The sequence below is a fragment of the Doryrhamphus excisus genome, linkage group LG5 (assembly GCF_037039965.1).
Source record: "Doryrhamphus excisus strain RoL-2023G ecotype Guam linkage group LG5, RoL_Dexc_Guam_v1.1, whole genome shotgun sequence".
NCBI lineage: Eukaryota > Metazoa > Chordata > Actinopteri > Syngnathiformes > Syngnathidae > Doryrhamphus > Doryrhamphus excisus.
This window is the reverse complement of record NC_136361.1, coordinates 17649368-17672128: the sequence shown is the minus strand read 5'-3', so window position 1 is coordinate 17672128 and position 22761 is coordinate 17649368. Positions and strand designations below refer to the sequence as shown.

Here is a 22761-nt window from a genome sequence, read left to right as displayed (position 1 = left end):
TGATTAAACAAAAAAAATCACAAGCAGATTAAGTCAAATTTGTCTTTTTCGATGACTCTTTTGGGGCGCCTGACAACTGTTGAACTTTGATATTTTACGCTAAATCATTTTACGTAGGTACTTTAAGACATGACTGGCAGTGTACGTACGTAAAGGCCTTCTGAGAATACCATTCTGTAGTTGATTAATAAGCGCTTCTCCACGCTGTCAGTGTAATGTACAGTGTTAGTGGAATGGAGGAGGCAGGTAAATAAAGGAACGAGCAACACACGACGGCGGATTACGACTGACTGTTTTCCGTGAGAGATGGCAGTCTGACAGCTTTGGTTGAAGCAGTGGAATCAGACTTAACGCAGAGGAGGGACCACCGTTGTGATTCGGTCGGCGGTGAGTGAATATCATGCTATCCGTCTCTTCTTGCGTCTTAAGCGGCTTGCTTGTCTTCTTCGGCACCGCTGGCTGGAGCTAGCTTTTGAGTTAGCTTAGCTAGCAAGCATCGAGCTAGCTTGCTATTGTTGGATGCGTTACAGGCTTGTTTCTCGAGCATTCTGTATTCTATTTACTTATATAAAACCATAATATAATTTAAAACCGTAATTGTATTTATTCCTGGTTAAATAAACGTGTTTAATAATCACTGCCTGCCAGTCAGTTGTAACACATGACAGTCAATCATGTTAGATAAAACAGGTAACAACTGCTGAATAACTTATGTATTTTGTATATATTAAAATACATTAAGGAATATTAAAAGCGAAACACGGAAAATAAATACTTAACGGTCATTAGGTCAGTGGTGTGTAAACAGACAGGTGTCACCTTGGCCTATTTGTTATAATTTAGCTTTTACAAAGAGGATAATGTCATATTTTGTGGTATTATTTAACTGGATCTTTATCATTGTAGTTGTAACAGCATTCAACATTTTCCAATATGTTGTCCTTTTCATGTCAATCAAAAGTGAGCATTGTTGTCCTCAAAAAGGCAGATTATTTGACACAACTAATGTATTGTCTCTATTGTTGTGGACACCGATAGTGTTGAGGGTGCATTGATAATATCTAATCCTCTTACATCGATCCTGATTATGATATCATAGCCGTGTGAATTTGCAGACAGCCTAAATGTAATTGATAACAGAAAATTGACTGTCTTGTGCAGTCAATTACTGACACAGTGTGTACTTTTATGACAACAATGACATGCAAAAATCACGACATTTATTGATGCAATACATCTTTGGACAATTTTGCCCAGTATTTCAGAAACAAATTCTCAACAAACTGTAATGTCCGTGCTTGTGGTTTAGGAAGAGGTAGTCACCAATGCAATTCCAATTGTATTATTAACATTTTTAACAACCGCATATGTTAATACCTCTGTTTGGCTTTGCTCATGTTAATGATATGCTATGCTATGCTACTGTAAATTATGTTGGTGCCTTGTAACCATAACATGTTTAAAAAACCCGTAGCTTTAAATTTGATCTTTGTTGCCGTCCAAAAGGGTCTTTTCGATGCAAAGATTCACCCACGTATCTCAACTGGCGGAGCATGCCTGTGTGTTCAGGCTCGTTCCAACCTCATTATTCATGGTTCAGCCTAACAAGGAAATCGCATGGAAAACAGCAGATGGAGCTTTAACATGGTTATGTGGCATCAGATAACTGGGGCACGCGTTTCACCTCGCTTGGCCTTTTTCCACTGTTAGAGGAAGTCGGAAAACCTGTTCATCAGATTAGAGAATTTTATATAAGATATTAAAATGGTAATTCTCAGGATAACCTGTTTATGTTGTGCATTTAAAGTGACTGTCAATGGTAGGACCTTATCCAATAAACCAGTAACTTATTTTTGAAAATGCTAAATTAATGTATTTTTTTGTCCTCTAAGTTTTTTTTAGTGGGCCTCATTGGGATTGTTTCATCCTTGTGTCGCCATGGCGATGCGGGAGTTGGTGGAGGCAGAATGCGGCGGTGCCAATCCCCTCATGAAGTTGACCGGTCACATAACCAAGGAGGGCGGAGCATGGCGGCACCGCGCTACACCCACAGTGGGCAATTTTTGAATTTTGAAGTTAGTTTTAAATTGCTGTTCTTGAAATGAAACTGCTAATGTTGACATTTTTCATGCTAGATTCCCCCAACTCCCATTGAAATTGCAACTGAGGAAGACGTGAGTGCTCATATTTTTTTTTGTTTTCTACTTTGGCTAATGTGGCAATTGAACCACATGGAAGTGTACTAAGGTGTGTTTTGGGGTTCCAGCTGGTCAATGAGTTCCTCCAGGCACCGCCTCGGCCCCCACAGACATTTGACATGGGTCAGCTGTTGGAGGAGATGCAGCAGATCGACCAGCAAAGCTACAGACAAGCTCCACAGAGAGGTACCTATCACTTTAATCATCAACTTAACCTCACGGCTGTCTCCAATGCAATATTTTCATTTCATGTTCCAGCTCCGGATGTGGCGGCCTTGGCTCTCTCAGGTGACTGGGCAGCAGAGTTTGTCTCGGGCTCAGAGTCCGCATCAGCGCCAGGCCTCATCGCACTCGGTGATGCTGCAGATGCCGACTGGACGAAAGAATTCATTGCTGAGGCTGCAGGTAGCTTCAAAATGGCTTTTTTTTTCTCAAAGTCAATACAATGAATAGGATTTATATATATTTATACTGTCTGACTACTGCTGTGCTGTGGGGCCGCTATCAATCTTAAACCTGCACTATTTTTCTTCAGTGTTTGGAGGGGGAACAAATCTTACTGTGTGTTCTCCTAGTGTGTGTTTTATTTTCTCTTCCAGATCCTGGACGCTGGGCTGAGGAATATTTGGAGCAGTCAGAGGAGAAGCTGTGGCTGGGAGACTTTGGAGACAAAGAGAACGCCTGGTGAGAAAAAGAAAAAGAAGAAAAACACATAAAAGTGTTATTGTAAAGATTCTGACATCCTCTAAAGCAGTGGTGTCCAAAGTGTGTCCCAGGGGGCAATTTGTGGTCATTTTTTTTAGAGCCATGACACATTATAGAATAAAATCAAAGTGAAAAAGTAGAAATGTTATACTGTAACAAAGATTGTGTGTGAAAAGGTTATGAAATCATAAAAATACTACCTAGAATATTTATTCTTGTTAATTAAACAGGACAAAAGAATACCAGCAAGGAGAGGAGCTGAGGCAGACAGCCAATGAGCTCGTGGCAAAAGTGGACGACCCCAAGTTACAAAACACAGAGGTGAGCAACAACTTCCTGTACACTCGCCAAATCTCATCAAATCCCAGTTCATGCCACTTCTATCACTCTGCTCTTTCACCTTCCCCATTACTTCGTTACTTTAAAGTTAGATTTTTAATAAGCTAGTCATGGTAATTTTTTTTTGTATCGCTTTTTTGTTCTTGTTTTTGTTTTTCATTGTTGTGTAGTTCCTGCAGTTCATTAGGCAAATTGGCGAGGGCAGTGTGACAGTGGAGAGCAGAACAGACAAACAGCTCACAGATAAAGCTCAGGCCACGGAGGCTCACAACTGGGCTTCCAACCTCAACCAGGTACGCTGTCCCCTTGAGGATGAGGTTCTCGCCACTGGGAAACTTTGACGGGTCTTTCCGCTGCAGTAAAGCCAACTCACCCAGCAACCATTTGATAATATCTTCTCAAGGGCAATTCCATTGATACTAAACTTGGATAAACTTTAGAATAGTCTATGTACGGCTTGTATGCCGTGTTTCATCAGCAGCATTGTTTTCGAGACGCACTGGTTTGACGATACCCGGTGCATGTCTCTAAATTTGACGATTCTTGCTTATCAAACCTCATATCCGGTCATTATCAGTTTATCTTTTCATAACTTTGCTATTGGACAACAATGGCTACGTTGATAGTAAATCTGCACTGTTATACAAGCTGTACACAGACTAATGTTAAAGTATATCCAATTTCATCTCTATAGTATTGTCCCTGGAGAAGATATAGCACATGTGTCAAACTTGTGCCATGGAGGGCGAAGACACTGCAGGTTTTCTCTCCAACCAATTTCAGGTGATTTTCCATCAAACTGAAGGTGTTGTTGATCATTAAAATGACCTGCTTTTGTGACCGGTTGGAAACAATACCTGCAGTGTCTCAGAACATCGATATATTGTTATAAAAAAAAAAAAAAAAAAACTTGCCGAAATTTGAGAGGTGTACTCACTTTTATGAGACAGTGTATTTTCACTGTGACTGGTGCTAAACTTCCACAGGATTCCCCTTCAAATCGGTGTAGAAGCCTATTTCTTCTGAGGAAAATGAAGACAAATCAGATGTAAATCATGTGTAAAAAAAAAAAAAAAAGTTGTTTGGCTGCTTGTTTATATTTTTGACATTTTGTCGGATATTTTGGTGTTCTTTTTCCGTGAGAAATGGGCTCCTTGCGCTCTACTGTGCATGTGTGTGTGTCATGAGTACCTGCTCATAATCAGGGCGCTCTAACTTTACCATGTATTCTTCCCACTTTTGACCCTATCAATGCCCCGTTTTTAATTAATAACAACCACCATTCATTCACCCTGCTCCTCCTACCATTTTAAACATACTCCCACACCGACCCCCCCCTCAAAAACCTCGCCTCCTCGACATAGTTCCTGACTGAAACAGGGGGAGGGAGTCTTCCCTTGGAATCCACAGAGAGGAAGGAGAAGATTGAGAAAGCTAAAGCTAAGCAGGCACAGCAGTGGGCCAAGGTCATCAGGCAGGTAGGACCGCTGCGGTCGTGCCAGCGATAGACTCTAGTGTTGTGGCACACATTATTTAGACAGACATATTTTATTTTTTAAGGATAATTAGGATGCATCATTAGGGAGGATTGTATTAGCCTTTTCTGTATTTTCATCTTCCATCTTTCCATTCACTTTTCCACTATATTTTTCCTGATTTACTGCGCCCTCCCAACCCCCCACTCACACACACACACACACACATATTCCTACCTCAAAGTTGACTTCACAGACTCCAAGCAACCCATTGTGTCATTGCTGGCCTAATATTCAGGTGTCGGAGGAGTCAGCCGAAGCCTGGGTGGATGAGTTCACCACATCAGGACCGGATTTCCACCAAGCCAAAGCCGCAGTGGAGGTGAGATGGAGCCAAACCACATTGATAATTGAATACAGAGATCAAGACATGATGGAAGGGCATATCGGGGAAAGTGCAAGATTTGAAAATGAATTATGTCATGAGGAGATGCAGGGAAATTCCTCCTTACGCCTCCTCTTCCTCATAAATCAGTTTTAAAGAAGAGCGCCTTCTCTGTCGTGCCTCAGTAATGATTTATTGTCATTTTATCAGAGCGATGTGGATTTTTGGGAGAAGCTGCAGCAGGAGTGGGAGGAGATGGCCAAACGGGATGCAGAGAGTCATCCATGGCTGTCAGACTTTGATCAGCTACTCAATTCATCTTACGACAAGGTCAAGCTCACTTACATACGTGTCGTAATAATCCCCTTGGGGAAATTCTGCACCATTACTTCTGACCATTACTTAATTTCATGCACATGAATTAATTAATCCTCACATAGTTAGAACATCCTCTCTCTCCGTCCCTTCTCTCAGGGTTATCAGTTTGAAGAAGACAACCCTTACTTGACTCACCAGGACCCTTTTACAGAAGGTGTGAAGAGGATGGAGGCTGGGGACATCCCTGGCGCTGTGCGCTTCTTTGAAAGCGCGGTGCAGAAAGAAGCACAAAACCAGCTGGTGAGAATCTGAAAGCACAACATGAAGGAAAGCGTTTGGCTGCCACTGATAATTTCACTCATTTTAATTTATGCAGGCTTGGCAATATCTGGGCACGTGTCAAGCAGAAAATGAACAAGAATTTGCTGCCATCAGCGCCCTCCGCAGGTTAGAAACATAATAAAACATCACAAACGCCACATGCACGCCCACCCAGCGAGTATAAAGAGTTAGAATCATGCCAAAACTTTGACTTTTCTATATTTCTTGAACGACTACTGGCTGTTTTATGCCAATGTTGTTAGAGATGCCAGTAGTATACACCAGTCATTATTTGCACTATGACCCATTGATCATTGCACTAAAATTAATATATCTGCTCCTGTATATGCTCCTGTGCAATACTACAGTAAAGTCTCGTTATATCGATATCGGTTATAACGAATTACTACTTATTACGATACTATTTTCATTTCCCAGCAAATTTCTAGTCTTTTATGATATAATTAGTTCCGTTAGTACGATACCCGGTTATTATGAAATCCGGTTACTACGATGCCCTTTTCATCTCCCGCCAGCCAATTTGGTCTGCTTATATCGATACAAAAGCAGCTTAAATCAATCTTTGCTTAAGGATTTCAATACCAAAAAAGAACACGGCGAACGGCTGCTTCCAGTCAACTTTATTTTTCACACTTCCACCACCAGAGCGCAGCACACACACCGATTCCCGCACTTCCTGGTTCACAGGTCATGCTCAACCCGCCCCACATAGCTGGCCAAACACATGCCTGCAACAGAAGAACCAACTGACATAGCATACACACCTATTCCAACGAAGACACATGCGTACAAATACATGTATTTAATTGTGTTGTATTCAGATATCTTTTTATCGCTTGCAATAATCACTGTTTTTCATATGTACATGCTGCAGTTGGTTCTTCTGTTGCAGGCATGTGTGTGGCCAGCTATGTGGGGCGGGTTGAGCATGACCTGTGAACCAGGAAGTGCGGGAATCGGTGTGTGTGCTGCGCTCTGGTGGTGGAAGTGTGAAAAATAAAGTTGACTGGAAGCAGTGCATTATTGCCCACTTTTAATGCAGTTCGGCGCAGGATCGGATATATGGATAGTCCGGTTATATCGGTATTTTTTCCGACTCCCGAGAATATCGATATAACAAGACTTTACTGTATGTGTATATATTGGATATCTTGTATATATCTTTTATATATCTGTTAAATTGTCTTTTTACTCTACTTTATATACTTTTTTTGTTTTTTTAACTTGACTACTGCACTGAAAAGAGAAGCTCTCCAATTTCGTTGTACATCTTGTATAATGACAATAAAGGCCATTCCATTCCATTCCATTCCAGAAGCCTTAATTGGACGATAAAGCAAATGACTGAGGTAGAATAACATTCAATCTGTCTTTGTGTTAGGTGTTTGGAGCTGAAGAATGACAACCTGATCGCTTTGATGGCGCTGGCCGTCAGCTTTACCAATGAGTCGCTGCACAGGCAAGCCTGCGAGACTCTTCGTGATTGGCTGAAGCACAACCCCAAATACCGCACGGTGTGGGAGCAGCACGAGCTGGAGCGGCAGAGGGAAGCTTCAAGAGAAAGGGATAAAGAACGGGAGCGGTTTGGCTCCCTGCTGCCTGAGTGAGTATCCATCAGCTCCTGTTTTTATTCGGTGATTTTAAAGCTGTTTCAATATGTGCCTGTCTTTTTGCAGATCTTTGTTTACAGACGTGCAGACTTTATTCCTCCGGGCAGCTAACACAGACCCCGCTCAGGTGGACCCTCAGCTGCAGTGTGGTCTCGGAGTTCTCTTCAACCTCAGTGGCGAGTACGATAAAGCGGTGGACTGTTTCAGTGCAGCTCTTTCTGCCACGCCACAGGTGAGCTAACATCACTGTAGACCTGAACGGTGTTTGTTTGGTCATTTTTGACATTTCGCTGTCCCCACTCAGGACTACTTGCTGTGGAATAAGCTGGGCGCAACACTAGCTAACGGCAGCCGCTCAGAGGAAGCGGTGGCCGCCTACAGGAGAGCCCTGGAGTTGCAGCCGGGTTTTGTACGCAGTCGCTACAACTTGGGAATCAGTTGTGTCAATTTAGGAGCACACAGGTGAGCATGTGGCGTCCAAGAACATCATTTTGGGAAATGATTTATTCTTATTAAACTATTTTTTTTCCCCAACAGCCTCGTGGAAACATTAAGGCTGTTTTTTTGTAATTTAATATTTCATTTTTGTACAAATAACTTCATAGAATTTTCTTTTTAACATGCCCCTAATAGATCAATAGATGGTTCAGACTAAGTGTAATTTGTTGTTTGGCATATTTAATTGTGTTGAGTTATTTTTAATTACAGAGTTACATTATAGTTAGATAGTTTAGTCATTATTTTCACCACCTAGTTTGAACAGTGAGTACAAGTAACTTGTATGTCCACTAGATGGCACAATCAGTGCTGTGAAAGTTGCTGTTTACAAGGTACATTGCACTCAAATTATGGCATTTATTACGCAATTAATGTGGTTATTATGGTATGTCAACAAATATGCATTATAATGTTAGTCTGCAATACCGAAGCTCATCAATAAATGCCAATTGTTTCCTTAATATTGCAGGGAGGCAGTGGAGCACTTCCTGGAAGCCCTGTCTCTCCAGCGGCAGGCCGCCGGTGATGAAGCAAGAGCAGTGCGAGGCCCCGGAGGCGCCGCCGCCACCGTGATGTCCGACAACATCTGGTCCACCTTGCGCATGGCTCTCAGCATGATGGGGGAGAGCTCGCTGTATTCGGCCGCTGACCGGCGGGATTTGGACACATTGCTGGCTCACTTTTGCCAGCGGGAGGTCGAAGGAGGGCATGAATGAAGGTCCGTCCAGGGAGGACGAATTGAGTGTGAATGTTCTCTGCATGGAGGCACATGTTTGAACGAAAGGGACAATGACAGGAGGAAAACACTGTGAATCATCCTCCATCTGGTGCACTTCTGGGACAAATGCAGTATTAGTGTTTGAGAGTAGCAGCCAATGAGAATGCATTTTCTTTATTTTACGTACATAACGAGTCCCTGTTTCCTCTTACAAAGCAAGTCATATGTAGAACTCTAAACTCCCACCATGTACCACAGATTTATGGTACTGTTACTTTTTTATCTCAAGTACTTGTTAATGGAATGATTATATAAATATAATCATAAGTGATAGTTTCATTTTTTATGTCAAGATTAATTAATTAACCTGGACATTGAACTGACAACCAGTGTGACTGTTACTCATCATGTTTGTGTGCACCAGAATAAGCAGGGACATTGAACGATAACATCATGTATGGAATGATTGGTTCCTCTGGGCTCCTCCCTCTCTTTTTCAAATTTCATGTTTAAAAAAAAATATTTCCTCCATTGTAATTTATGTGCATTGTAATTGTTGCTCTACAGTTGTTGCAAGGCAGAGTTATGATCTGACTGCAATGTTTAATATAATAATCAGCAATAAAGCTTTGATTCTCTAATTGTCAGATTGTATGTTATGTTTTGTTCACTAATGCTAAATTACATTAATTATTGGAGGTCGTTTATTAATTATAACATTATTAATATGTGAAAACATACCTTAAAAAAAATAACGCCTTACTGAAAACAGTCATTTTAGTCTTAAGGAAGTTTTGGCAAGCTTCGTGAGTCACGTGTGCAAACGACAGTTTTATTTTAAAAGATGCAGCCACACGCCCCGCCTACCTGTCGATCACAATTCCTTGAGCCAATCAGTGCATGGCAGAGGGCAGTAACCAATAGCGGATTGGTTAGTTCAAAAAAAGCGTGGCCTCTCCCGAGCCATTTAAAAGTATCAAGAGCCCTGTGTTTATTTCAAATGTGAAGTTTGTACGAAGGTTTAAAAATCGCTTTAAACGCCACTCGTACTCTCGACTGTCGACTCCTTTTTAAGGTAAGCTAGAAAATATTCGCTTATTTCTACCGGCGGCTGTTCCAAGATTATTTCTATCACAATACGACAAAGTTAATGTGAAATTAAAGTGAAACGAAGACACGTTAGCCCACTTTAGCAAAACTAACTTGCTAACTAGCTAGAATTAGCACAGCATTATTCGCCTTTAAGCGACTCTTGAAGAATAAATATGCGTATATATCGTATATACCAGTGTGTGTGTGTATATATATATCAGGTATGCTGTGTTTAATGTCAAGTAAAGCAGTGTATCAGAGTATGTATGTCAGTATATTATAGTATATTGTGTAACAGCTGTTGGGTTCAAACTCACCCTGAAAAGACTTACATTTTGTGTTCAATTATGGCTATTTACCTGTATTTACATTTTTAGGTAGTACTGTTTTGTTTGGAACGATATTTCACACTATAAACTGTTATTATGCTACTTTGTATTTCACAAACTACTGTAGGTATTTAATAATTATGGAATTTGTGCTGACAAGTGTTTTATCTTATCATTAAAGTTGTATGCATGTTGATGTATTGGTGTGGCAACCAGGTTCGGAGGAATAATACAAACACAACGTACAAACTATGGGATCCATTGAGAGCAAGATGACTGTGTGCGCTGCGGACAAACCTGAAGCACCCATCAAGAACACCCAGGTTGCTCATTTGGTGGATCCACGTTCTCCATCTGTGGCGATTGATCGCACTCCCATTCAGGTAGAGTATATACACATCTATGTTTTAGCTCTCGCGCTATCAACACTAATTGAGCTATACTGGAAAATCCAAAACTTGTGCCTGCCATGTGATCACCCCTCCAAACTGCAATAACTATATTTTTCTTAGGTCGGTGGGCTCAAGGTGACAAATGAACAGTGTCCTTTGGGTTTGAGTGACCCTCGGTCTCCCACTGTGGGCATTATTCGTACGCCCGTGAGAGAAGTCATGAGAGGTAAGAGCTTTGCTTAAATGAGCGTAGTAACCATGTGGGTTGTGAAATGACCGAACCTCACGTTGCAGCCAAGGTGGGCTCCTTCGCTCGTCGCCTGGGCATGCTCTTCCACATGGAGGCTGAAGGCAAAATCCCCCAACACGGCTCCAGCAACACTGTCCAGGAGGAGAAGGAAGTCCACAAGAGCCAGGAACAGGATTCCACCAAGCCCCTTCTCAGTCCGCCAAGACCACGCACCTTTGGTTCCCCGGCGGAGCATGCTAACTTCCTTGCCACGCCCACCCACAACATGGGCGCCTCGAGTCCCTTCGTGCTACTGGAGGAGCCCCAAGTGGAGGTGGAGATCGAAGCCGATGTGAGCCTGGAGGAGGCGGAGGAAGCCCGCGAGTCTCCACTGCACAAGAGGCTCAGCATGAGTCTCATCGCCTACCACGAGGGCGCCACTGCCTCCCAGGTATTTGCCGAGGTGCACCACGAGACCTCCACTTTGTCGCATCACGTGGAAGAGTCTGTCACTCAGGGCGTGGACCACCTCTACGCCCTCCCTATTGTCACATTTGACGACTCCCCTGACTTCGGAACTCCTGCGGAACCCGCCAAGGAATCTCCCGAGGCACCGAGCCTCGAGCCACAGCACCAGCAACCTTCTGTGGGTGTCCACCGACTCACCTTTGACCCCAGGAGCCCAAGTCAGCTGGTGTTCAAACCTCAGTGGCTCGGCAAAGGGTTTGGGGCCACGGGGCTGAGAGCCAGAACGGTGCAGAGCGGGAAAGGAGGATCCTCTCCTCTTGCCGTGTCGGTCTCTGTGAAGAATGTCAACAATGAAAACAAGGGACACTCTGGAAAACCAAAGCAGAAAGGTAAATTCATATTTTTATATTATGACTCAACATATTTTAAATACATCTCTCTTGTTTTAGGTACAGAGGGCCGCTCCCCACTGCAGATCCTCAAAGAGACCAACTCTCCAAGAGGGCGTCCTCAGGTAAAGCACATTTTATCTCTCATTCAAGAACAATTTAATTGGACATTTCAGAAACAAAGTTGAATGTGTTCCTACAGAACCTTCTTGACCTTTGCCCTCTACCACTGGCATTCATTTTCTACCGCTTTTTCCTCATGAGTCGCGGGGGTGCTGGAGCCTATCCCAGCTGTTTTCAGGCGTGAGGCGGGGTACACCCTGGACTGGTCGCCAGCCAATCACAGGGCACATATAGACAAACAACCATTCACACTCACATTCATACCTATGGACATTTTGGAGTTGCCAATTAACCTAGCATGTTTTTGGAATGTGGGAGAAAACCATGCACGGGGAGAACATGCAAACTCCACATAGAGATGGCCGAGGGTGGAATTGAACCCGGGTCTCCTGGCTGTGAGGTCTGCGCGCTAACCACTAGGCTGCCGTGCCGCCCCCCGCATTAGGTTATTTGTAGTCATAATTAATCACATTTTATACACCATTTCTCTATAACAATCTATATCTCTAGCTACAGTATGGCTTCAGCCATGTAAAACAAGCTGTGCTATTCTCTTTAGATTATTGCTACCTAGCTAGCTCACAAGAATAGACGAGAGGTGCACGAGATGTTAACAATTTTAAGAGAACAACAATCACGGGAAAAGTGGGTTAGGTGCATGGCGTTTCAAAGGAGGGTAAGTTTGTTTTGTTGGCTTTTATGTTGCTACCACTTTAAATAGATTCGGTGTAAACACGAGTGTGTGTACAATTTCAGCAAGATTGGCTGGAAAAACATGGCCACCATCAAGCAATATATCTTTGCAGGAGTTGGTAACTAATTGTCCATTATTCCCTGACCATTTATCTGATGATAAAACTGGTATTAAATCTGTATTACATATACTCTACTGTGTCTTCCATTAGCTATAAATGTATTTTTTTTTGGGTATGATGTACATAATATATAAATCTATATCAGAATCAGAATGCCCTTTATTGTCATTTTACATATAGTAGAATGAAATTGCAGCAGCTCCATTTTCAGTGCAAAACAGTATGACAGTACAAAATATAGAAATTAGAAGAATAAATAACAAAGGGTCTACATTGTAGAGAACGACTTGTTGCCTTGGTTACATGGTCTTGTTGAGGGAGATGATGGCTCGAGGAAAGAAATTGTTTTTTTAGTATATATTTATAGTTTTTCAGTATATTTAAGTCAGTGAGTCAGTGCCTGTATCCGTTTGGTTCCCAAGTGTTTATCCATCTCAGTATTCATCAATGATTTGAAGTTAAAAAGTAATATTTTAATATTATTTCAGATGAAGCTGAAGGTTTCGTCCACCCCAGAGAAGCTGCGGCCTGCACAGATTGACCGCAGAGTTCTGGCCGTGTCTCTGGACAAAGAGAATCGATGATACCCACATTATTTGTACAGCTTTGTAAGATCCCTCCTTTTTTTTTTTTTTTTTTTTTTTAAATCTCAAAATTTTTATATGTAGTTTCTAAGGAACTGACTTTTTTTCCTGTTTGCTTTTACTGTCAAATTGTAATGCAACTTTCTTTATCTTGTTTTGTCCTTCTGTAAATATAAATAAACGTGTTTGTTAACTGAAAGAAAAGCCCACGAGTAGAATCCCATCTTTTATTTGACAGTTCTTTTTAAGAAAACAATCTAAACATGGTGCAGTGTTTTGTAAAAGTGGTATACTAATATGAACATGTTACTCCTCTTGTCTGGCAGGTGGCACACTGAGGAGAAGGGTAGCTAGTATTTACAATAGCTGTTAGCATCCTTTTAATAAGACAACTAGGTCATGGCTTATTGTAAGTGCTTAGTGAAACCATTTTTTATTGTCCCATCTGTCACATGTACTGTCTGTGCTGCAAGGGGGGTTGTCACAACAAGAACCCCTAATCTTCACCAAATCCATCAATCACATTCAAAATAAACTCAAACATCTACATAGAAAAGGAAGTAAGCATCTAAAGAGGTGGGGGGAACAAAAACAACTGTCTTCATTTTGCTTTACTTGACATTAAACACAGCATACCAGTGTAGTTACTTTTTGCAGTGTCCTGTCTTATTTTTTTTGTGTGTGTGACCACTCAACTGCAGCAGAAATTGTGCTAAAATCCACTAAATTATTGATTGACATTGTAAAATTATCTCGCCATTCACATTACAACCCTACTTCAGATAGCACTTGGCACAATTAAATACCGCCCATTGTGTCTCCTTCACCCAAAACATCCTCTGGATATCCAGATTTCAACCCATAAGCAGGTGATTGGCCTCAGTTCCAGATCTTGAGGAAGCTATCCCAGGACCCTGTGCAGCACGCCATGCCGTCTGCAGACACTCCGATGCAGCTCACTCTGTTGTCGTGACCAGCCAGCACCCCTGGACCAACACATGGGGGGGGGGGGAAATGTCACATTTAGGCTACACTGGACGCTCAAAAATCAACCGTTTTACCTTTTTGTATGTTCCGATTCAGTGGGCAAAATTCCCACTGTACCTTAATGCATCACTAATCCAAACGATGTCGTAGTTTTCGCTGATTGAACAGCAGTTGGCGCGCAAGAAAGTAAACAGGAAAAAGGTCGAAGTATTGTCGGTGAAACTCAACTAATTCAATAAATATTTTCGTTTGTTGATAATTTATTAGCAAATACACGATGGAAATTTAAGAGGCGGTCGCGAGGAAATTGTCCTCATATTGTCCCCATTGAGCATGAAAGCCAACATGCTAACTGCTACCATGCTAATTGAAGTTGGGTAAGTCACCAACATATTTACTGCTTGTACTTCTTCTGTTACTATTAACGGTGTTTTCTACACTTGTATGACAGTTCATGTTAAAATGTGTCAGTTAAAGGTTTTGTGATAGTGACTGTTTTATCCTTATCTATCTACAAATCTATGTAATCATAGCGTCCGAGTGGTTAGCATGTAAGCTACACTGTCTCGTGGCCTTTTCCGGTTTCCTCCCACATTCCTAAAACATGCATATTAATTAATTGGCGAGTCCAAATTGTCCATAGGTATGAATGTGAATGATTGTCTATATGTGCCTGTGATTGGCTGGCGACCAGTCCAGGTTGTACCCCACCGACCTTGCCTCTCCAGCATACCTGCAACCCTAGTGCAGAAAATAATGATGTGGAGTGCATGAGAAAGTGGAATTGACTCCATTTGACCCTATTGTCATTTATGAACAAGTATATATGAAATGGGATGTCTGTCTAAATCATCAACAAACTGTAATGCTTGTGCTTGTGATTAAGGAAGATGTACTGTAGTAACCCATGCAATTCCAACTACTAATATGTCGATATTTTTATGACTCCTATTTACATAGGTAGACGGAAAACAATGCTTTTATTTTGAAGGCCTATGTGTGTTGAGAATGTCTGTCCGAGGAGTTGAATACAAGAATAAATGTGCTTCTCATCTTCACTCATAACTTGCATGTCGTCATTGGGTATTATGAAACGCTGCTTACATTAAAGCGATGATGATGTTATGTTTATCATTTTTACCGGTATAAGTAATTTTCATATAATTGATGACTGTATCCTGGTGTATAAAAAATAATTTGTAATCACTGAATTCAACTCACCCACTCTCTCTGCCTTCAGAGAGTCCCAAATGTTGACGTTGAAGTCGTCGTAACCGGCCAGAATGAGGCGTCCGGACAGGGATGGCGCCAGTGAGGTGACACCGCACATGATGCTGGAGTCCTGGTAGGTGAGGAGCTCCTGGTCAGCCCTCAGGTCGTACAGCTTACAGGAGGCGTCGTCTGAGCCTGTGATGACTGCGTTGCCGTTGGGGAAGAACTTCAAAGAGAGCAAAGTGGTGAGGAACTAGGAAATGCTCAATCACACGTCGCACAACTACTCTCCTCACCCCGATAGAGTTGATGTCGCTCTCGTGGCCTCCAAAGGTTTGTCTGCAGGTGCCCTCCCTGATGTCCCACAGCTTGGCCGTGTAGTCACACGCTCCTGAGATAAAGAACTTGAAGTCTGGGGACACGGCCAGAGACATGCAGTCTCCTTGGTGGCCTGAGAAAATGGTCTTTTGGGTCCCGGTCTCAATGTCCCATAGAACACTGGAAAGAAAGGAGACCATTAGATTGATATTTGACAGGAAATACAGCATAGTACTAATGCACTGGCTAGTATAGTACTAGGTAGATCATTAAAACCACCACAGCGGTATAGAAGAAGATAACTCATGTCATATAAAGAGGATCAATGACTAGCATTTTGTGGTAGATCATTAAAAACAGAAGGCTACTCTTGTAACATATAGAGGATCTTTGACAACTGTTTTTTTGCAGTAGGTCCTTAAAAACAGCAGTGAAGTGTCTGTCATACAGAGGATCTTTGACTAGCGTTCTTATGACGGACATTTGACAAGTGTTTCTACGATAAGATAAGATATGCCTTTATTCGTCCTTCAGTGGGGAAATTTGCATTGCACAGCAGCAAGAGTACAGAATCAGTTAAGCAGTACAAAATACACTATAAAGAAAAATAAACAATATAAATAACCCAAGTATTAACAAAATCAACAGTTTTACCCAGAGTTATATACAAATACAATATGTAGATAATATGAAACGAGATGAAATATATGACCAGTATATACACTATGAGATTTTGCTAGTGAGTTAATATGAGGCATTATAGAAATACTTCACATAGAACTTAATATATTGCATTTAGAGCCTTAATATTGCACAGAGAATGGAGTCTGGAGTAACTATACTGAATATAAAAAACAGAGTATTGCACAGATATACATAGCGATGTAGAAGTCAGAAGGTAGATTATTTAAAATAGCAGCGGACTCCCGTCATATGGAGGATCTTTGACTCATATTTTTTTCAGTAGGTTCTTTAAAATCACACAGCGCTCCTGTGATATAGAGGCTCTTTGACTTGTGTTTTTGTAATAGGTCCTTAAAAACAAAAGAGCACTCCTCATCCTGAAAACCAACACCGCTCTCCTGTCAGAGAAGAATTTTGACAAATGATTTATCAAATCAAAACTTTTTTTGTTTGTAAAGGCAGACTTCTGATACACGTGTCCCCACTGAAGTGCTCCAAACGTGTTCCTCACCAGGTGCAGTCTCCAGAGCTAGTGATGATCTCTGTGTCGCTGAGGAAACGACAGCAGGAGAGGTAACCTGCGGCGACCACAGTGACAACATGCTTAACTAAGATAAGCTCAAAGAAAGCAGGCGACGTCATTGTTCTATTAAATATGTATTGATTCTTGCCTGTGTGTGCAGCCAGCTCCCGCATGACCTTTACATTGCCGTCCTTGCCCTTGAGATTGTAGATGGAGCACATGTTGTCGAGACCTCCGCATGCCACAAGATTGCCTGAAGGTGCGTAGGCGCAAGTCATCACCCATGATGACTTGAGAGGGATGGCATTCACCTGGAGAATAAACACAAATATACATATATATATACATATATATGTATATATAGTATATAATATATATAACGTATAACAGTATTTGCCACACTGTCGATCAGGGGCCCAAAAAATTAAATAATTATATTAATGTTGTGTTTATTGTTAGTTTATGTACAGTATATCAACAAGTAAAAATTTGGTTATGCTACAATAATGCTTAGACACAAGTATTATTATTGTTATTGTTGTAAATATGTAACTTTCCTTATTATAATATCACAATAATACAGATTTAAACATTAATTTCATTTTAATTACAATTATATTGAATAGATTTTTTTAAATGACCTACAAATATATTTGCATAGCAATAATATATACCGTATTTTATTGTATTTTTAAAGCAATGATTACTTTCTCTGGGAAACAAATAAAATGCATTAAGGGATAATTATGTAGCTAATGCAGGTTTTTGGATACGTCCAATTTGACGTGACATATTATACTTTACTTGACACGTTGGCTCTGCATTTGCAGAGAAAAACCTTCTGCACACTATAGTACCTCCTCGGTAAACACTGCCAAATGGTGTAAGTTTTCCCCTCAGGAGGAGTTTAAACACACGTCTTGTCTTACCTTGTTGGTCGTGATGCTGTCCCACACAATCAGTTTTCCATCTTGTGACGCGCTGACGCACAGCCTAGTGACATGTTGGCAGAAAATCATCTTTCTTTGCAATTTTTGTCTCATGAAAAAAAACAACTTTTGGCACTGGTATGAATAATACAATACAGTAGTCCTCACTTGGAGTCAGTGGACCAGTGCATTGCATAGATCTTGGCCAGGTGACCCCTCAGTGTTTTCCTGGTCTTCATCTGGACCCGGCCCACCACGTTGATGCTGGCCGAGGCCTCCTGCAGGGTGGTGTCCTGCATCGCCTTGCGTGCCGCCTAATAAAAGGGCACACAATGTAAATAATGTAAATAATCTATAATATCTCAGGTTTGATCAGAACTGTAACAGAGGTGGGACAACTCCTGTGTAACAGAGCGACAAATAGGGCTCTGAAGTTTCTCACTTCTTCCACCTTGTTGTGTTGAAAACGATTGTTGCTGGACAAGTTTATACAGTTTGTGTGAAAGAGCGCACAGTTACAACAATATCCTGCCTTTGCTGGGTTCTGTGTGAAAGGCAAAGTCGGCAAAATACTGTTAAGGGTCTTATACAGCGATTTGGCTATATGTGAAGCGTCGTTTTTTTCTTGGTCTATTGCTTATTCCATTACATACATAACACTTGAATTAATTGAAATGATTGATAATTAAATTATGAGAATGTTGATGATGTCCAAAGTCTAGTCCGGTGGCCATTTGCTGCACGTATATTTATATTTTTTCTAAAAAAAAATGGATCCACAACATAGTATAAAAATCTGAACTATCACAGGCAAACGGACACGCAAAAGACAAAAGTTTAAACATCACTTTTAGTAGAAGGGTGTCCACCCTTTTTATACAATGAGTTTGCAAAGCAGAGATCACCATTTTGCAACAACCAATCTATCCTTTGTAGGCCAGTTATCGTCCAGCAAAATGTATTATCGTCACAGGCCTACCTTAGCGCATACACAGAATCAGTCGCAGAGAAGGGACAATTTTCAGTGATGATGATGATGATGCTACTATTAAATTACTGTATTTTCCGGACTATAAGTCACACTTTTTTTCATAGGTTGGCTGTTCCTGCGACTTATACTCCAGAGCGACTTATAAATGAAAAAACTGTTTATGTTACATAAACACTGGACACCTTTTCTGTTTATGTTTATTTTTTTTTTGTAACTGAATAACCATTGTGTTAGCATAGCTGACATCTATTCAGCCTGTTCTCTATTATTTTATTGTTAGAACTTGCTTTCCATGAGGATGTAATGTCGGTTTTGGTCAAGTAGTTTGTATAATAAATTACCCGCAAAAAATGCGACTTATACTCCAGTGTGACTTATGTATGTTTTTTTCTACCTGATTATGCATTTTTGGCATTTTGCGACTTATAGTCCAGAAAATACGGTAGTATTTAATTTAGCACCTTCTCGGTAGCGGGCTATCCATGACATACAGCAGCTTTAAAATGGAAAAAAAAATGGCTCCATGTCAGCTTTGTGTTAGTAGCATTGATGTTTTCACTTTTTCCTTTGTAGCCCTACACTTTGTACACCCCTGGCCTATACAGTTAGTAATGGTTTTATAAAGGGGACAGTCTGATTCACATTACAGTACTATGTGGAAAAGAGGTTTGAAATTGAAGTTAGAATGGAACCGGTGTCACTGCGTTGGAATTTGAAGGTTCTGCACTTGGCTTGTAGAGGGTTGTCTACTTACAGTGATCTGGTCTTTGAGGTTGTCCGCCTCCTTCCGCAGTTGCTCCATTTCACCCATGGCGATGCTCGTTTAGGCACTGTCACCACCAGAAACAGGGATGGGATGGCTGGAAAAAACTGACTAAAGAAACACAACAACGACTCATTCAAACTAAATGAAGGACTTCCCGTGTGCTAACAACATCACATCGTCAGGCGGTGCGGCGTGAGTGTTTACCTATGTGACAGGTCCCAGGTCTAATAGGAAGTAACGTTTTTGCAAGTCAAACTTGCTCTCTTGGCTGCTTTGCAAACCTCTATAAACACACAGAAACCGGTAGAGCACACCCTGCCCCCCACCCCACACACACACACGGACACGCACATCAAGCTCATGCTACATGTAAGTGTATGAATATTCAAGTAGGACATTAACAGTGAAAGTTATTTGCTCCTTGTACACACAAACCAGTACATCCTGTCACAATGTCATCACCTGTAGAGTCTGTCACTCACTAGCACTGTCGCGGTTTGGGGGGGTGATTCTAATTCACTTTGGTCACGTCATGATTACAAAATAGGCTGCAGTAATCTGCTAATGGACAAAATCAGAGAGTGCAATAATTGCCACACATGACACACGCCCTGACACATTTTTTTTGGGGGGGGCAAACCACACAAACCCGAGTGACTTCTTTCCTGCACGTCACATTCATTTATTCATTCATTCATTTTTTACCACTTTTTCCTCACAAAGGTCGCGGGGGTGCTGGAGCCTATCCCAGCTGTCTTCGGGCGAGAGGCGGGGTACATCCTGGTGGACTGGTCGCCAGCCAATCACAGGGCACATATAGACAAACAACCATTCACACTCACATTCATACCTATGGACAATTTGGAGTCGCCAATTAACCTAGCATGTTTTTGGAATGTGGGAGGAAACCGGAGTACCCGGAGTAAACCCACGCATGCACGGTGGAGAACCGTCACAATCAAGATCCAGTGAAAAACTGACAATTTCCGCTCTATCTTTCGCAGCCCTGCAGTACTTTCTCCCTTCCTATTTGAATTAGAGTGGCTGTGAAAACACCTCACCACATGGATTTGCCTCTAATTTGTCTAAAGGGAAAAGGCCAAAGCGTGTGTGACTTTTTTTAGCCATCTGGAAATCTGCTAGTGAATTTCACCTTCCTGTTAAAATGACATTAGAATGATGATTTAACTCCTCAAATTGTCAATAAGATCATTTGAATGGAAAGTCTCGTGCCACTGCCCTTTTCGCCTGCCATTGTTGTATGTGATTAAATGGCCGCCAGGAGAGTGTTGGGGGGGGGGGGGGGGGGGGTAGTGGTGGTAGTGGTGACGTTGCTGGATTGTGAAGTGCATTAACACCATCCGAGAGAGAGAGAAAGAGAGAGAGAGAGAGAAAGGGGACGGTCTGGTAGTTCAAGAGGCACGGCAGGAGAGTGAGCTTTAAATCCCTGTAGACTGAGATTTTTAAAGAGGGCAGGGCGGGTGGTGGCGAGGAGGGTGGGTGGGTTGGTGGGTGCTTTTTGAATCAAATCTGCTCTCATCCGATTACTGACTGCTCTTTGCATGTGGTTAATAGATGGAGGGAGGAGAGGGGATGGGGAGGATGACACCCAGGGTCTAGTAGATGGAGATGGAAGGGATAGAAGGTGGGAAATGACTTTTTAAAAGCTGATTGCTGCTGTCTTTGCATTTTTACTGGAAATGATCCGAAAGACACAAATTTGACAGACTTTGTTACTTCATCATGTATTACCGTAATATAAACATAGAAATGAATGATAAAGATTACTTAATTATGACGGACATATGTGCTGTTCATGTATCACACTTGAACTCTGACCCAATTGAAAAAAAATTGGATGCTGACCCACAGTTTGGAAACACTTGTCCATTGTTGTCTATTGAGTGCTTAACAAAATCGTAAAATTTGTTTATTTTTTCTGATTTGTGCAAAAATTTTTGTTATTATATAAACATTTCTATTTAATGATTATAATTGGTTAAATTAAATGTTATATTTCAATCTTTTTTTTTCTTCACTGATTTGGGAGAAATCAGCACTTTCACTGTCTCATAGTAAGGGTTCATTCAAAGCATCTGGCAGTAAACTAACTAGGCGCAGTGATGCTTAATGATCAGTAATCTAAGAATAACGGGCTATGTTGACTTTATCTCTTTTTGTTTGTTTCTTTTGGCTTTGTCCTGATTTCGGATTCGCAACAGAGGATCTTTCGATCCGCATACTGATTTTGGCTTTAATTTGTTAAATCAACTTAACCCACCTGTTCAATTGACGGTTTTGTATTTTAAACATGTTTCGAGCCATTCAACCATCAGTCAAAGTACACTTAAATAAAATTGTTGATTTTAAAAAAAATAGACATTGCCCGTGGTATGCTAATATGTGGTCATTTAAATATAATTTATTTTTAGTTCATTTAAATAATTCTTTGAATATATATTAATGCTATAATCCAGTTTTTGGCCCATGTTTCTGGAAAGAATCATAATTATGCTGAATTTGTCTAAAAAATTTAATAAAATATAATCAAATATATATATAATATGTAAAATATATTTACAGTAATTTATTAACATTGCAATATCCTACAGTGTATTTTAATATTTCCAGTTTTAAGATTTTAATTAATTTCATTGTAATGTTAAATGTATGAACTTAAATTGTTCATTGTAATGTAATTTAAATTAATATTTTGATCTTAATCAATATTTACAATTTAGCGCAAGCAGCACTTTGAGAAAAAAGATCTTTAGTTCCAAAAAAACACAATTTAGTTCCAATTAATTCAAATATTTGATTAATTCACAGCATTTTCTGGATCTTTCATCACAGCAGCAAACAAAACACATAAATAGGCCTTACCAGCTTCCGGTCAGGATGTTCCGAAAGACTTTTAATCACACTCGTGCACCCGTGGTCCTCTGAATGTTGTCATGAGACTTTCCATTCACTTTTGCTATGGGACACAACACAGCCGGTGTGATGCTCCCCTTTGTAAGTCACTCTCTCTTGTCGTCCTGTGAGGAACAGATGAGGATTGGAGGGATGAAGGGAGATCAGAGATGAGGGGATAAACCCTGGGATGGACACAGTGAGAGGTGTGGGCTCGTTGGTGGTGGTGGGGGCTGACAAAAAGGGAGAGGAGACATGGGGGGGAGACCAAAGAAGGTGTTGGTGTACAGTGCAGGGGTCACAAGACACGAGTGTGGGGTGAATAAAGGGATGGAAATAATGGAGGGGGGGAGTGGAAGAAGCAAAATAAGAAGCTCTGGGAAGATTACTTTTTATGGCGACGAGGTAGTCCTGAAACTTCCATGACTG

General features: G+C 41.1%; 3 protein-coding genes and 1 long non-coding RNA gene across 7 annotated transcripts; 3 read left to right on the top strand and 1 right to left on the bottom strand.

Moving 5' to 3' along the window:
- The first annotated feature begins 155 nt into the window (after positions 1 to 155).
- Positions 156 to 9235, top strand: pex5 (peroxisomal biogenesis factor 5). Of its 3 annotated transcripts, XM_058053958.2 has the most exons (17): positions 156 to 387; positions 1894 to 2052; positions 2136 to 2174; positions 2267 to 2384; positions 2457 to 2603; positions 2798 to 2882; positions 3134 to 3224; positions 3413 to 3535; positions 4607 to 4720; positions 5016 to 5099; positions 5313 to 5432; positions 5577 to 5720; positions 5797 to 5867; positions 7144 to 7365; positions 7439 to 7604; positions 7677 to 7834; positions 8340 to 9235. In XM_058053958.2, exons 2-17 carry the CDS (start codon positions 1939 to 1941, stop codon positions 8584 to 8586), a joined length of 2043 nt encoding a protein of 680 aa, XP_057909941.2. In that variant the 5' UTR covers positions 156 to 387; positions 1894 to 1938; the 3' UTR covers positions 8587 to 9235. The 3 variants fall into 3 exon arrangements, with proteins under 3 accessions (XP_057909941.2, XP_078646955.1, XP_078646956.1); XM_078790829.1 differs by lacking the exon at positions 4607 to 4720 and having other exon boundaries at positions 157 to 387; positions 1893 to 2052; XM_078790830.1 differs by lacking the exons at positions 3413 to 3535; positions 4607 to 4720 and having other exon boundaries at positions 157 to 387; positions 1893 to 2052.
- Positions 9236 to 9554: 319 nt separating this feature from the next.
- cdca3 (cell division cycle associated 3) lies at positions 9555 to 13620 on the top strand. The gene is made up of 6 exons (XM_058053062.2): positions 9555 to 9663; positions 10226 to 10392; positions 10522 to 10627; positions 10696 to 11487; positions 11548 to 11612; positions 12914 to 13620. The coding sequence occupies exons 2-6, from the start codon at positions 10261 to 10263 to the stop codon at positions 13007 to 13009; spliced, it is 1191 nt and encodes a 396-aa protein (XP_057909045.2). The 5' UTR covers positions 9555 to 9663; positions 10226 to 10260; the 3' UTR covers positions 13010 to 13620.
- Positions 13223 to 22520, bottom strand: gnb3a (guanine nucleotide binding protein (G protein), beta polypeptide 3a). Of its 2 annotated transcripts, none has more exons than XM_078790824.1 (9): positions 22303 to 22520; positions 19408 to 19483; positions 17831 to 17976; positions 17663 to 17726; positions 16882 to 17044; positions 16722 to 16788; positions 15505 to 15706; positions 15218 to 15434; positions 13223 to 13995 (listed from the first exon to the last, which is right to left on the bottom strand). In XM_078790824.1, the coding sequence occupies exons 2-9, from the start codon at positions 19462 to 19464 to the stop codon at positions 13889 to 13891; spliced, it is 1023 nt and encodes a 340-aa protein (XP_078646950.1). In that variant the 5' UTR covers positions 19465 to 19483; positions 22303 to 22520; the 3' UTR covers positions 13223 to 13888. The 2 variants fall into 2 exon arrangements, with proteins under 2 accessions (XP_078646950.1, XP_057909047.1); XM_058053064.2 differs by having other exon boundaries at positions 19408 to 19527; positions 22303 to 22519.
- LOC131105197 (uncharacterized) lies at positions 14244 to 16783 on the top strand. The gene is made up of 3 exons (XR_013627413.1): positions 14244 to 14373; positions 15237 to 15453; positions 16725 to 16783. It is a non-coding gene; the product is annotated as an uncharacterized LOC131105197 (long non-coding RNA).
- Positions 22521 to 22761: the final 241 nt, after the last annotated feature.